Consider the following 16,461-nt stretch of genomic DNA (forward strand, 5'->3'; position numbering starts at 1 on the left):
CCTGGATAACCACCATATGGGAACAAATGTATCTGAATAGTGTACAGGGGAATTTGAGGCTCATTTTAGCCATATAACTAATGTTATATATATCATATATCACATATAGGCTTGCACTAATGTAAATTTCATTTTGTTTCAAATTATACATTTAAGTGACAATTACAAGAATAGTGCAAATAGTGTATATACCCTTTACCCGTTTAGTTAATTTAAAACCATTTATTCCCAGCACTCGGGAGGCAGAGGCAGGCGGATTTCTGAGTTCGAGGCCAGCTTGGTCTACAAAGTGAGCACCAGGACAGCCAGAGCTATAAAGAGAAACCCTGTCTCGAAAAACCAAAAAAAAAAACCCAAAAAACCATTTATTACTGTGATAGGGTGTGTATGTTGAGGTCAGAGGACAGCATTGTTGGGTCAGTTGTCCTCTACCCTTACAGGGGTTCCAGGGATGACACTCAGGTGTCAGGCTTGCATCACTGGGTGGTGCTCATCTTTACTTGTGTCTTAAATGTCTTAAGGTGATTGCTGGTCTTTTCAGCTATAAAGCCACATAACTTTTCTTTTATAGTCAGTAGTTTAGAGATTTTTTTTAATAGTTTATTCCTCCGAGCTATCCCAACTGTAAGCTGAGCCCGGAAGCTCCAAGTGCCCCTTGCCTCTCTTACGTCCTGAGTGTGCTCGCTCTTGTTCTGTCACTGCTATTCCTCAACCCCTAAATTTTATTTTCAGAAAAGCTTTCTATAAGTTGCTGAAAATGGTTTTGAAGTTTCACATTTTTTTTTTAAGATTTGTTTATTTATTATATGTGAGTACACTGTAGCTGTCTTCAGACACTACGGAAGAGGGTGTTAGATCTTGTTACAGATGGTTGTGAGCCACTGTGTGGTTGCTGGGATTTGAACTCAGGACCTCTGGAAGAGTAGTCAGTGCTCTTAACCGCTGAGCCATCTCACCAGCCCGAAGTTTCATATTTTTGACTAGTATTTTCATTATTTCAAAATACCTAACAGTTTTCTGTTTTTCTAATTTTTCTCTTTAACCCATGGATTATTTAGTACTTTAAAATTTTTAATATTTAAATACAATCTATTTTTTGTTACTATTTCTAATTCATTTCTTCTCTTTCTCTTCCTCATTTCCTCCTTTCTTCTTGCCTTGTCTTTTTTCCTTTCCACTGTTTAGCTCCAGTAGCCTGGAGTACAATCCTCTTGTTTTACTGTCCTGAGTGCAGGCCTTTTAGCATTGTAACCTGTTTATTACTAACTTGTTCTCAGAAAAATAGTCTTAGTAGATTCCATTGGGTGAAATTGAGACTTCCTTAACAAACTAATACAGGAATTAGCAAACTAGGGCTGAAGAGCTAACTACTCACTGTCATTGTTTTTATATCTTGTAAGCTAAAGCCGTCTTTCTATATGTGAGTGTTAAAAAATAAGATTAGTATTTCATGACAGGTGAGAAGTAGATGAATTGTAAATTTGGTGTCTACGTTTTACTGGAATAGAGTGAGTGGCTCATTTCTGTGTTGCGTATGGTTGCTTTTTGTTCATGCAGCAGTGTAAGTTGAATACTTGGCTCAAGACTCTTACTATCTGGCCCTTTACAGATAAGCTTACCAAACTGATACAGTATCTGTGGTGTGCAGCCCCTCTTTGTGCATGTGAGATAAATGCTTTACCACTTAGTTATAACTGAATCCCAAAATGTCTGCTGTAAATGTGTATTCCTAGCTGTGTGGCTGGGTCTCCATTTCAGTATATCTGTTAGCACAGGCTACTGATTCTCACTTGTTTCCTCTTCTCATATTTTTGTATGTTTAGTTTCTTAGTTTCTAAGAGGGATTTATTAACAATTTAGATTATACTATAGAAAAGAGTGAGTTTTAAATAAATGAAGGTTTGATTCGACTGAAGGTTGGACTGGAAACTTAGCAGTCCCACTACATGCTCAATGAAAACAGGAATACTTTATAATTTTCTTTTTTTTTTTAGCATCACAGAACATTTAATTGCACATTTAATTCACATCCATCACCAGACACTGAGGTCATATTGGCCACTTCCCACTGGTCAACAGGCGGCTCTTCCACCAGTGGCTCCCAAGGCTTCCACTGCAACATTTTCCTTGCCAGACTTAGTTCTTTTTCAGCCTGATGAATCACCTCTTCTTCTTCACCCTTAACATCTTGGTTCCGCTTTGACCATATCCAGCTTCTTGTTGGTGATCTGTTCTGTGTATTTTCTATAGGCTGCATGTTTAGGAAAGTGTTTCAGAAGATCAAGAATCTTTATGTACAATATTGTTAGCCTCTCGTGTGGAGTGTCGCACACCCAACAGTTTATACTTTTCTTAAGAAAGTAATTTTACCCAGCGCTGCAGTCAACTGACCTTTTGTATAAGTAGAATTCTCACACATGCAGGGGCCCAGAAACCTTACCTTGTTTTTAGTTATTTAGCAAAACAGAAAAGTAAACTAATAACTCAGGGAAAAGGTTTTAAAAAAAGCATTGAGCTATCCCAGCAGAGCAGGGAAAAGACTTTGTTAGGCAGTTGTCTAGAATGGTTAGAAAGCAGTAATTCTAGATTTGAATAAGGATATCTTGGTGGGATGAATACCATCATGGAAAGCTTGAAATAAAAGTTGTTATGATATAGGACAAGAGTATAAGCAAAACCAAAACTAAGGTCATTAGAGATGTCATGGAAATCTAAACAAACACGGTAAGGAAATTATGGTTGTTAAATTAGACTGACATGGTGTTATGATATTAACTAGGACTGTAATAATGCATTTGATCTTAAATCCAGAAATAATTTTTGTCTTCAAGTAACTGTAAGGTTATGACACTGGGCCATAGAATAAAAAATGAACTGTATCAGGAATACGATTTCTTAATAATAATTACATAGTTTAAAAAGTGCTGTTTCTTGATTTTCAACTTTGAGTCAGCCTTTAGTCACCACAGGAATGGACAGAGCCTGTAATTGCCTAGCAGAATGTGACAATTATAATAATAAAAGGGGTGGAAGAGGCAGGGAGATTACTACCTCTAACAGTTTTGTTTTTCACAGAATCAAGAGGTAATGCTGAATTGACAGATAAACAATAAAGATGCACTATTAAAGCTCAAAAGTGGCCAGGTGTGGTACACAGGTAGTGCACACCTGTTTTCTCAGAATTCCTGAGGCAGAGGCAGGACGATTGCTGATGTCTTAGTTAGGGTTTTATTGCTGTGAAGGGACACCATGATCAAGGCAACTCTTTTTGTTTGGGGCTGACTTACAATTTCAGAGGTTTAGTTCATTATCATTATGGTGGAAAGCAAGGCAGTGTGCAGGCAGATGGTGCTGGTGCAGCCAATAGCTCTAAATCTTGTTTAGAAGGCAGCAGAAAGGGACAGTATCACATTGGCCAGACTTAAGCATATATATATATATATATATATATATATATGAGACCTCAAAGTCCTGCCGCCACAATGACCTACTTCCTCTAACAAGGCCACCATACCACCTCCAATAAAGCCACACCTTCTACTAGCACCATTTCTCATTGGGCCAAGCATATTCAAACTACCACAGCCAGTTTGAGAATTAACATCCTGTATAGAAATTTCCTCAGCATGACCTCATCTCAAAAAGTCTATTCCATGAAGCACTTGAAGACTTTCCAAATATTAGGGAAGACATGGTTATCCAGATCTAATAGGCTCAAAGGATTTTATAGATTTGATCCTTTTTAAAGATGCTCTCCAAGGCTTATAGTGAGTCCATCAAAAGAAGTAGATAAAGGGAATTCTAAAAATAGCAAGAAAAAAAAGGTGTCAGGTTAGTTTGCATATAGCTTAGTGGTAGAGCACTTGGCTGGCTTGTTCTGAGTTTGATACAAGTGCCATGGGGGCAGGAGGGGGAGCCAGAAAAAAATCATAGTGGGAAGTTCTATTAAACTCACAATGGATGTATCTGGAGAAACCATATAGGATAGAATCAAATGGATATGATATATTCAAAGTCCTGAGGCGGGTGCGGAGGAACAGCTAAGATTACTGTACCCACTAGAGTCACTCTTGATAATTGAAGAAGACATACTTTCCAAGACAACAAAAGCCAAGGGGATCTGCTGCCACTAGATCAGCTGTAATAAATGAAAATTTAAGAAATATGAAACTCAAAAAAAAATCAATCTTTTAGAGAAAACCAAAAACTAACCAAAAGTATTTTAACAAAATAGTAAGACTATGTTTTATTAGTAATAACCTTGAATATGAGGATTCTTCAGCTAAAAGATATAAACTGAAAAAAAAAAAAAAGAAATCATGTGGGACCAGTTGGTATGCTGTTGTGAGAAACCCAGTTCATTAGTGCAGTCACAAAAACTAAAAGTGAAAGGATCAAAGAAGAGACTCTTCACAAGCAAACACCAAAAGTGAGTAGAGAATGCACACATTAAACTAATAACCGAAGACACAGGTCAGTCTATAAAGGTGAAGGGCTAGTTTAGCAAGCTAGAATTATAGTTGTAAATATGTATTTATGGGCCAGAGAGATGACTTAGGGATTAGGAGCACTGACTGCCCTTTTAGAGGTCCTGAGTTCAGTTCCCAGCAACCACATAGTAGCTCACAATTATCTGTAATGGGATCCAATGCCCACTTCTGGTGTGTGTGAAGACAGCTACAGTGTACTCACATATATAAAATAAATAAATAAATCTTTTTAAAAAACCAGTATTTATTTAATTCTGGGGCCACTCCTTTATGTAAAGCAGACAATACTAGTTATAAAGGAATAGGCTCTAATACAGTATCATTTGGGACTTCATCCCATATTCATTTTAATGAGCAGATCATCTAGAAAGAAATTACCAGGGAAGCATCAGAGATAAGGTATACTACAGAACAAGTGGATCTGACAGACATTTAAATAACATGCTGCCCAGCAGCTGTAGAATGTGTAATTCTTCTGCACGTGCTAATAGTCAGAGGCTAGAAGACAAATCTAAAAGATTGAAGAACTTGACATTAGAGTTTGCTTTCTCTGAATACAATGAGATAAGTTAAACCAAGAGAACTTTAGAAATAGTAGAAATAAGCTGGAGAGTGGTGGTACATGCCTTTCATCTTAGCACTTAGAAGGCAAAGGTAGGCGTAGCTCTGAGTTCAAGGTCAGCCTGGTCTACAGAGTGAGTTCTAGATCTGGGCTATGCTGTGAAACCCTAGTCTCTTGGAAAACTTACATGTCTAAAAATATTTATGACTCCTAACAGCAAAACTACAGTTATGAAATAGCAAGGAAAATAATTTTATGAGGGTCATCATAGCATGATGAACTGTATTAAAAGTTCGCAGCAGTTGGAAAGTTGAAAACCACTGCACTGAATTATTTAAGCAAGGACATTTTGGTGTGTGTGTGTGTGTTTAACATAGAGTACATGAAAAAAGTTGTAAGTTCTGTGAAGGAAGTTATAAAGGAGAGCAATCAGTAGGGCTAGACCAGGGCCAAGGAGATAAAAGCTCAGTACAGCAGGGGACAAGATCCAGGATCCTGGCTAGGAATGGCAGAGGAGGGAAAAGGGGAAATACAATTAGTTGCATCTTCTAGGCAACTAATGATATAGATGCAATATGGTATCACTACATAATAATACTTTATTTCTGTTTATGGAACAGATTACTAAGAGCAGGACAAATGAAATTTTTATTCTGGAAAGTTTCACAAAAGATTGTTAGTCCATCTGCTAGAAATTTTGTTTTGATTTTGTACTTGGGTACTTATTTCAATATTTCATGAGTATGTTCATTTAAAGAAAGAATCCTAGAGATTTAAGACTTTTTAGATAGTTTGTTTCCCTGATGGTCTTGATAGGTTAAAAAAAAATAATACCTTATCCTAAAATTTCATGTGCATGTTATATCTGATCTGAATTTAGATTTTGGTTTAGTTTCAAAATCTCAAAAAATTCAAAAAAAATTTTACTTCAGTGGCGTTCCTCGGTTGACATATTGTCTTTTTAATCACATTAATATTCTTTCTTGAATTGCAAATAAAACCAGTTCCCATCAAATTTGATAACAAAACATTTGTACTGCTTAATAACAGTATTCCTTTGCTTTGTTGGTCCTGTATGTTTAGTTTGTCAGTCAGAGGGAGCTTCAATAATTGATGCTTGAAGCAAATGAAGCTGATTTATGTGTTGATATCGTCAGAGAGCTAACAAGTCCACAGGAAATTGCTGGACTTATGTAAACTGACCATGTGTTTCTAAGGAGACTGTTGATGCAGTCTTAACCTCCCTTCCACACTTGCCACATGATGTCTCATTTTTCATTCTGTTAAGACCTCCTTGGCAATGCTGTTAATTGTTTACCCATGATGCACTCTTTATCCTCCTGCTAAACATCTTTGTTGTCTTTGAGGAGAGAACTGGCTCCCTTGCACACATACATCACATAAAGTAGTGATAACACAAGAGTACACTCTTGTGATCAACCTCTTAATATTTGAGATTACTTTGTTCTGTGGGATAGTAGTTTATGTTTTAAATAAACAATTGCATGTATTTTTAAAGATTTATTCTGTAATTGATGACACTTGGTTGTTTTCATCTGCTCTAGTTTGAATAATGTTCTGGGAATATCCTTATGTCTAATTGTGTATAAGTCAGCATATCTTGGGTGTGTACCTAGCGGTAGGTCACAGGGATCCTTTAGATATTCATATATTTGACTTTCATTGGTTGAATAGCATTACAAGTTGTACCAATGTATATTCCCATAAAATCACATCCAGCTAAGCCCCATGTAATTCCAAGAGTTTTGTTGCTCTGCCTTGACTAATGCTCCATTCTACTACTTTTCTTCACATGATGGTATTCTGTTAGGGAATTAACTTATATGTCCAAATAACCAGTAAGAGTAAACTTGTTTTCCTATGTTGATCGGTATAATGTTAGAAGAATGTTTCTTGTTTATTTACAGTGATTGGGCTTAGAGTAAAGACTTCCTCTTGTGTGGGGCATATTCTTGTTATAGAGTGAAAGCAAAGAGAATAAAACCAACAAAACGGCTATCCTATGCTTTGGTTAAATGCTTTTGTGTTCATGCTCCAGAGGCCAAAGCCTATCACAAAACTATGCTCAATGCCAGTGAGGCAGAAAGTTGCTCTCTCAAGCCAGGCATTGGAAGTCATGGGGCTGTGCGTGGAAGAGGGTGGTCCTTTCACCAGGAAGGACAAAGTACAGGTGCTAGACGGTGCTCACAGTCTATTGATGGGATGCTGCTCACTCTCTTTCATTTGTATCTTAACTCTCATTCTCATTTCTTGTGTTTTGTTCTTTTACATTTTTTTAAAAGTTTTTAAAAAAGTTTTTAAGGTTATAAATGCTTTGTTGATTATACACACATACAACCATATTTTCTTTCACTTGTTCTTTTACTCTAAATACAAAACTTTATAAAGTGTGTATCAGATGTTAAGAATTTTAGAATTCTCTTAACAGGCTGGGCCCAACCACTGGTCCTAATAATGTTAGTGAAAGAAGTGAATAATTGTGAAAAGCAGAGAAAGGAAATTTAATTAACTTGCACTAGGAAGAGAAACATAAAGAAGAGCCCCCCTGTCCTTGTCCATCTAAAATTGGTTTAGATAGAGGCAGCATGGAAGTGGGTGGGCACTGCAGATCTAGGTGTCTGTCTGTCTGTCCATTGTTGCTTTTCTGTTTCTGCATGGTGGTCGGAAGGAGTTCTTACAACTCTAGGGGACAAGCTGCTTCTCCGATGAGTCATGCTCTAGAGTGCTGCCTTCCCATTAGGGACAGTTACCCTCATTTGGGTCATAGTTTGTTGTGGGAGGTTCTGTTGTTTCTGGGGTCCTTGGTGACTGCAGGTTTAGGACATTGGAGACCTTTAAATATTTTGTGGGGATCTGGAATAGGACATTATGAAAAGCTGACAATAAGGTACCTCAGGTACTTTTATATTTGTTCCTTGCACCTTGAAGTGAAATAAAGAGGTTAGTTAGGTATTATCTTTTTCCTAGGTGCAGAATTAAGGCATATAGTTGCAAAGTGAGAGGAGCGATACCAGGATTTTAGTTAGTTACCTTGTGGGCCCAAGTGAAGAGTTGGTCATTTTTTGTTTTGGTTTGGCTTTTATTTATTTATTTATTTATTTATTTATTTATTTAGCAAAGTCAGGTTTTAAGAGCCTTTTACCAAACCAGCTGTATTTTGACATGAAACATATTGATACTAAAGACACATATATGTAGAGGATATATCTATTAGCAAAAAAACCATTTTAACCAAATTCCTTACTTTAAAACCATGTTGGATATTAGATTAATATTATATATTAATATACATTATATATTATATATATTATATATATTATATATTATACACACATATACATATGCACTGCTGATCTAGATATCCTTTTTCTGTTCATTGTTTCTTTTCTGGTTCTGCATGGTGGTCAGAAGGAGTTCTTACAACTCTAGGGAACAATATATATATATATATATATACCTCCCCGCCCCACAAGACAAGATTTCTCTATATATTACTACATGTTCTTGAACTCCCTCCATAGACCAGGCTGACCTTAAACTTAGAGATCTGCCTGACTGCATCCCAAGTGCTGGGATTAAAGGCCTGTGACACTACCACCTGACAAATTACTACCATATTTAAAACTCAAAACCCTTAACTTTATCTGCAGGTAGACAACAAGCTACAAAGTTTGTTCATTATCAGATCAGAAAGCACAGTAATACTTTTATATCAGAAATTAGGAATTTCTGTGCTTTAATGATCCTGGTCTTTTAGGAGAGTTGGAATTTGAAATTTTTCTTTCATCCTGGTTGGTTAATTCCTTTGTTTTTTAGTGGTGTCTTTGTTAAACTTGAGTAAAAGAGCCGAGGGTAGTAATTTCTGGATGCTTAAAACATTTTTGTTTAAATAATTGTTTTTGTAGTAATGCAGACATTTTGGAAGTTAGTCCTTCCACAGGAGCCAAAATGTTTGTAGTAGGAGCTGGAGAGCTACCTCAGTATCTTTAAGGAAAACCAAAGTTTCATTCCTAGCACCCACAGTGAGCAGCTCACAGCAGCCTGTAACTCTGTTTCCAGGGAATCCAAGACCTCCTTCAGACCTCTGTGGTTCCCCAGCCCCCACAACATACGCTTACACAAGGAAACACATAAGTGTAGAATGAAAATAAAGTATTTGTTATAATGTTATTCTAAAATTTATATAGTTATTTGAAGATTGTTTTATTACCCAATGAACCAAAATACTTATATTTTTTTAATTCACCAGGATGAACAAAATTGATCGATTTGAAGTAGATTGGTTTTGCCTTTTATTTCATATTTATTACCCTTTTATAACCTTGGTTATCTATATTAGGCTTTTAATGAAAAGGCTTATCTGACACATTTTAGCATTGAGTATTCAGATGTTCAAATAGGACAGAACTCTTGTTTGAACAGGTCTGGTGGCTCATCCTGCAGTCCCTGTACTCAGAAGGCTGAGGCAAGAACATAGATTACCACTCAGTCATGGCTATGTAATAAGACTCTCATCTCAGAAAAGCCAAGGTGTAAGGCTGGAGCTGAGTCATGTTTTCCCAGCCTAGTTAAATTCCCAGCACCATGAGACAAACACTTCTCTCTTACCGTAAAGAAATCAATTTCTAAAAACATATTTGCTTAAGAAATAGTATACACCAAAGATAGTTTTTAGGGTTAATGATAAGGAAATTAATAATTTTAAAAAATTTGACCAGTATAGATAGAAATTGTGTCCTTGTAGCTATATTTTTAGAAATGGGTATTATAAGTCAAGATTCTTAGAATATTAAATTATTTGCATGTAAATAAAAACTGCCCGAATGTAGTCATCTAAATATAGTTTAGTACTTCAAACATTGAACAATAAGAATTGTTAGAGGTATTTGCAAAATTATGTCCCCAGTGTTTTGCTTTTTTTTTTTTAATAAGTACATTGATAGGCATCTGCTGTATTTTTCCTTACTACACAGTTTACTCCTAATTTTCTTAAATATCTTTATACTTAAATAAATAATACTCTTGGTAAATTTAATAGTAAATATAAACCATTATTTTAAAACTTACTTTATTAATTGAGTGCTAATTTTGCTTTTCAGCGGGGATCTGATGAGCTTCTCTCTTCTGGTGTCATTAACGGACCTTCTACCATGAACAGCTCTACTTCTGCAGGTGTGTATGGTAAGTGTGAACACCCTGTCCTGTGCTTCCTTTCTGTGAGCTGCTTTTTTTCTCATTCTTCTTATGTGCCACTGTTTACAGTAAAAATTTGTGAATTTTACTCAATAAGAGAAGTTGAAAGATTCAGCTAAGGAAAAAAAGATAGTGTTGAAGAAATTTAGGAATGGTTCCACCATGTTGTCCATCTACCCCACAGTAATTGGGAAGATATTGTAGGTAGAGACAATATATAATTGTTAATATAAACATGTAAACAGTGATATGGGAGTTGAGACTAAAGCCAACTTTGTAACGCTGAGCTCACCTTAGAGTCACTGGAGAAGCAGCTGGGGAGATACATGTAGTTCAGTTGGTGGTGCTTGCTATGCAGACATGAGGGCCTGGCTTTGAATGCCCTGTCTGTTTATTGCCTGTGTCTGTTACCCAGGATTAGGGTGCGAGGAGAGGAGAAGAGAATCCTTGGGACTTGCTGGCCAGCTAGTCTAGCCAAAACACAGAGCTCTGGGTTTAGTGAGAGACCTTGTCTCAGAAATCCAGGTAAAGAGTGATAGAGGAAATCACCCAAATCAATTTCTGGCTGCTATGAGGATGCCATGTGTGGGTAGTTTGCCTATGCACATGCATGCCAGGAAGCAGAGAAAGATGAATTCTAGTACTCATTACCTTTTCCTTTTTATTTGTTCTGGAAGTCTTGATCATAGAACGATACTGCCCATGTTCAGGGTGGGGCTTCCCACATCAGTAAAGCCTCTTTGGAAAACCTTCCTAGACTACACCCAAGGGTTTATCTCCCAGATGAGTCTATTATATGTGTCTTGAAGTTGACAATCAAGATTAACCAGCATACTCAGAATACTTGGAAGCACTGAAAATATGCAAACAGCCTGACTTACCTTTGAAGTTTCTGTGTGGGGGAGATGTTTGCCTTTGTTTTTAGAGCTCTTAGGTCATGCATCAGAGACACAGACCTAAGGGGTGTTGCTAGGGATCTAATCCAATTGTTGAGAATTCTAGACAGACCCTACCCAACTAAACTTGTTTGATTCATTCATCTCTTAATGTTTCTTTTAAATTGTCCTAGATTCCCAGAGCACTATGTCCTGGAGGGTGTGTGTGTGTGTATGTGTGTGTGTGTGTGTGTGTGTGTGTGTGTGTTACTAGTACCTTGAATTTCCTTATGATTTCCACTTGGTAATGAGGAACTAATTTTTCTTTCATCATGCTGGGAATTGGACCCAAGACCTCACATGTATTAAGATGAAGTTGTATCTCTAGAAACAAAGAAACCTTTAAAAAAATAACTTTGTAATAATCCAAACCCAAGGTTGTCTGAATTTGTGGTATTTCCCCCTCTGCCTCCAAAATGTCTGATGTTATATGCATTCACCGCTGCGACAGTGTGAGTGTGGCTCACTCAAAACTGCCTATAATACCAGCCTCAAAGAGTCTAACATTCTCTTTTGGCCTCCATGAGAATCCATATACATGTGGTATACACACACACACACACACACACACACACACACACACACACAAACAGAAAAGTCCTAGGAGTAGACTTTGATGCTTTCATAAGATACGCTAACTGTTTTTGTTCTTTTTTGTTGTTGTTGTTGTTGTTGTTTTTTTTGAGACAAGGTTTCTTTGTTTGGCCCTGCTTTCCTGAAACTGTGTAGACCAGGCTTGAACTCAGAGATCTGCCTGCCTCTTCCTCCTGAGGGCTGGGATTAAAGTTGTATACCACCCCCACTGCTTGACAAGACACAAACATTTTAGTGAAGTCATACTATGCAGCAAAGTGAGAGAGCCATGAATACTGACTTGCTGAGTGGTCTTTTTTTCTTTAGTAGAATCAGAAAAAAATTTTGTAGATAATTTGAATATCAATTTTAAAACTACTTAAAGTCTGGGAAAAGACTTTGTATTGGAAGAAAATTTTTTGTTTGGAAACAGGAATTAGTTTGTATCCTCTTGCAAGTACATGGCTGCCTCATAAAATTTTTGCCATGCGTGGACATCAGTGATGGACTAATGATGCATGGCTATAAATTTACCAAAAGACAGAAGAAAGCTGAAGTAGAGAGATTAGTACATACACTGTGGTATATCTGCAGCAGGTAAGCTTCTGAAGGGTTTATTCCATTGAGGGGACCGAAGCCTTTTATATCTGTAGAGGGCAAGTTATTTAGTCAGCTTCATAGACCATTTGTGTGTGGTCTAAAGTGGAGGCAAAAGCAGTATCTGAAGGGACAGACTAGCTTTCTGCCATCTTGTTAAATATTAAGCTTTACAGCACTAGTTGTTTCTCTAGAGACGGATCTTTGGGTGTCAGGTGCCATGGGGTCATTGGGACTTTGTCTTGGAATGTTGGTTGGTATCTAGTAGCTAGATAAGGCTCCATGCAGTTGAATGTTGATTGTTATAGTGCACAAACTAAATTTGTCTTGGGCCTTTTTATCTTTGTGCTTTTCAGTAAGAACAGTGTTCCTACTCTGAGTATGTGGCACCAATATTTGTAGTTTAGTAATAACTTAAAATGTTATCTTAGCCAGGCCTCAGGAAACCTAAGCAGGACAATTTCAAATTCAGTGATGGCAAGTTCCAGGCTAGACCGCACTACAAAATTCTATCCTACCTTAAAGTGATAACAGTTTTTACCTTTAATGTTGAACTTTTTAAAATGAATTCAAATATATTAGGTAGAATTGCTCCTGTAATTTTTTTTTTTTTTTTTTTGGTTTTGGTTTTGGTTTTTCGAGACAGGGTTTCTCTGTGTAGCCCTGGCTGTCCTGGAACTCACTTTGTAGACCAGGCTGGCCTCGAACTCAGAAATCCTCCTACCTCTGCCTCCTGAGTGCTGGGACTAAAGGCGTGCGCCACCACGCCCGGCTGCTCCTGTAATGTTAAGTAGGGATCCACTGAAAGGATTCAGAAGTATGTCAGTATCATATAATAATTGGTTTTCTAAAGTTAGCAAATGATGACAAAATTGAACTGTTATATATAGTCTGCTAATAGAGTTGCTGACTTTCTATGGAATATACAGGAAAAACTGCATGTGAAATTAAGGAAAATTGTGAGTTGATTTATTGCAAGCTTTTAAACAGAATAGTGATAAAGTTGTATTTCACATATGCCTTGCCAATGACACCCACATTTTCAGCTGTTGGCCTAGCCACTAAGAGGTCCAACATGATGGTGCGTTCCTGTAGTCCTAGCACTGGGGAAGTGGAGGCAGGAGAATCAGAACTTCAGGATCATCTTTGGCTACATTTTTAAAAAGTGGAAAGGAAAAAAAAAGTGTGTGTCTGAGTGGTGTGTGTGTGGGGGGGGTTGGGGAAGGGGAGGGGGGAGAGAGAGAGAGAGAGAGAAAACTCGCGAGCATAGGCAATAATAGGTAACAAGATTGAAAGCTGCTAGAAAAAATGTAATCCTACTTATTCATATCCTACTCCACCTGCTGCTTTTAAATCAAAAGCTCTGCATGTTGTCCATGAGATATTTTATAAAGAGCGTCAGTCTCTCATTGACTAACTTTCAGATTTAACTGTTCTGTCTAAGAGGATGCGACTATAGCAGAAACACTAGAATTAAATCTACCAAATCCCATTCTTGCTTATTTTTGTTACAATAAATAATAATATAGATATATTTAAAATGAGATTTTATGTTGCATAAGGATACTGGAACACTGGTGCCAAGCTATGACACTCCCAGGCGGTGTGGGATCTATGGTTATTCTCTTAAGCTATTGTTAGTGTTATTTTAAAATCCCATGTTTGATGAGCTTTTTGAGGTGCTCAGGAGGTAAAGGCCCTGCTGCCAAGCCTCATGGTCTGAGTGTGATCCCAGGCAGTTCCTGTGTGGTGGAAGGACAGAACTGACTCCTGCTGTCCTTGACTTCCACACATCTGCTGTGACACACACATGTCTACATAAAATCAATAAATAAAATGGGATAAAAATCCTTTCTTTCTTGTAGGTACATATTTTGTAAGAGCTTTAAATTACGAAGCTTAGTTCTAAAATAAAGAATATTCCTTCCTATGAACTTTACCTAAAAATAGACTTGAAGATCTTTTGACTCAGCTTACATTAATTTGTTCTTATAATATGCTGCTTTCACTAGTGTGTGTGCTCACGCATCCTCATGCACAGGGCAATGTATTTTATATCTGGGAACTTGAACATGGATCTGCAGTTTTAAGGTTTTTTCTTTTAATGTCCTGTGATAACTGAAAACATTTCAACACTTCTTAACTCATATTCATTCTCCTTTTAAATATAGTTGTACAAACGAATGTCAGAAACTGATACTGTTCTGTTTGTTTACTAAAGAACTGATTTTTATAGCAGCCCACTGTTACTCAGATTAAACAGCTACTTTTAAAATCTTCCTTTTAGGTACAGGTGGCCTTGACTAGTACAAGTGTTTTATGGGACCTATGAGTCATCTCTGCATACTGTTTGTCTTTTCTCCTACTGCTTGGAGGACTTCTATCTTTCATCTCAGATTGTAAAGATGATGGCTACCTTTTAGCAAGAGAGACAACCTTGAGCCCGTCCCTCATAGTTTTATATGTTGGTATTACAAACATATAAGCAATGTTGCTTAATTTCACATGTATAATGTTAAATGTTATATATTTAACATATCAGTATATGTTATATTATTGGCTCATTTATACAATGTTTAAAAACATAAATACTAATCTATGTTGTAAAAAATCAAAATATGCTTGGAAGATAAATATAACTGGAAAGAAAAAAAACTTCACGTGCATAAAGCTCACGTGTGTTTCTGTGAGAGTGAATGTGTTGTGTGTGGGTGTCTCAGGATACCAATAGAGGTCGTTAGATCCCTTAGAACTGGGGTTATAGGTCACCCACTGGTGTGGGTGTTGAAAACTGATTAGAGAAGAGTAACAGCAAGAGGTCTGAACTGCTGATCCATCATCATTCCTGCCTAGTATTCTTCTTGATTTGGCTGCTGATTATGCAGTCTATTTACGAAGCTATGATAATACTAATACTAAAATCTATTAATGACTACAGTACAAAAAGAAAGTTATTGAGAAACACTTTGATATAGTTACGAGTTCTAACAAATATACACAAGATGAACACAATATATACACAGTTGAAAATATATGTATAGACTCTTAGTGATTATTCTAATGTCTATTTTCTTTTCCTTTCAAAACAGAAGTCCCAAATTATTACTAGACTGCCATACAAGAATAAATACCAATTTCCTCCTCCCACTTGAAAGTGGAAGGTCAGTGATAAAAGAAGATTGGCAGAGATGAAGTCCAGCTTTAACTTTCCTTAACCTCTTCTCTAAGGATAGGAATGATGGTGGTAGTGGTAGTTTGAGTAATAATGGCCTCCACAGGCTGATCATTTGACTGCTTAGTCAACAGACAGTGACAGCACTTGAGAAGAGGAAGTGTGACCTTGTTGGGATAGGTGTGGTCTTGTTAGAGGAAGAGTATCACTGAGAAGGGTTCAAAAGCCCAAGCCAAGCCCTGTGTCGCTCTCTCTCTTGGTCAGTGGATCAGGGTATAGCTCTCAATACTTCTCCAGCACCATGGCTGCTGCCATGTTCCCAGTCATGATGATAATGGACTAATAAACCTCTGAAACTAAGCAAGCCCACAATTAATTAAATGCTTTCTTTTGTAAGAGTTGCCTTAATCATGGTGTCTCTTCACAGCAATAGAACAGTGATAAAATGATAAAGTGCTATTTTACAATTTGAACCAGTAGTCATAAATTATAGTAGAAGATCATATTAGAAAATCTGGTTCCTAACCAAGAAATCAAATCCTCTGTCATCTATCAGAAGATCTAAAAATATACCCAAGTCTGTAATTTGTTTTGAATTACAGCACTCTCATCTATATTTGAGTTAACATACCATACTTAAATAAGACTCCCATGATCAGCCTGTCTTAATTCATGTATACAAGAACAGGCCCAAAACAAGAAATTTTAAAATTATGTCACTACATCAGATGAGTGGAGAGAAAATCTTATGACAGATTACTAAAAGCATAATTATAGCTGTTGGTAATAAATACAAAATAAAACAAAAGCAAATTAGTGAGATAATCTTTGTATTCATGGGCTTGAAATCACTACAAAATCTGGAAGACTACTGACATAGCGTGTATGAGGTCCTAGGTGTAATACCCAGAAACACAA

The 16,461-nt window shown here is 36.9% G+C and overlaps 1 protein-coding gene across 4 annotated transcripts in view; it reads left to right on the forward strand.

Annotated features, from left to right (window-relative positions):
- Ptbp3 (polypyrimidine tract binding protein 3) overlaps positions 1-16,461 on the forward strand; it is an 81,336-nt gene that overhangs the window by 14,073 nt on the left and 50,802 nt on the right. For 2 of the 4 annotated variants that reach the window (XM_021159315.3, XM_021159312.3), the window contains one exon: positions 10,173-10,254. In XM_021159315.3, coding sequence (XP_021014974.1) covers positions 10,224-10,254 — 31 coding nt within the window. In that variant the 5' untranslated portion in view covers positions 10,173-10,223. The remainder of the gene's footprint in view (positions 1-10,172; positions 10,255-16,461) is intronic. The other 2 variants (XM_085839261.1, XM_085839260.1) reach the window with 1 other exon arrangement.

The sequence above is a fragment of the Mus caroli genome, unplaced genomic scaffold (genome assembly GCF_978045245.1).
Source record: "Mus caroli unplaced genomic scaffold, Mus_caroli_1 scaffold_6, whole genome shotgun sequence".
Lineage (NCBI taxonomy): Eukaryota > Metazoa > Chordata > Mammalia > Rodentia > Muridae > Mus > Mus caroli.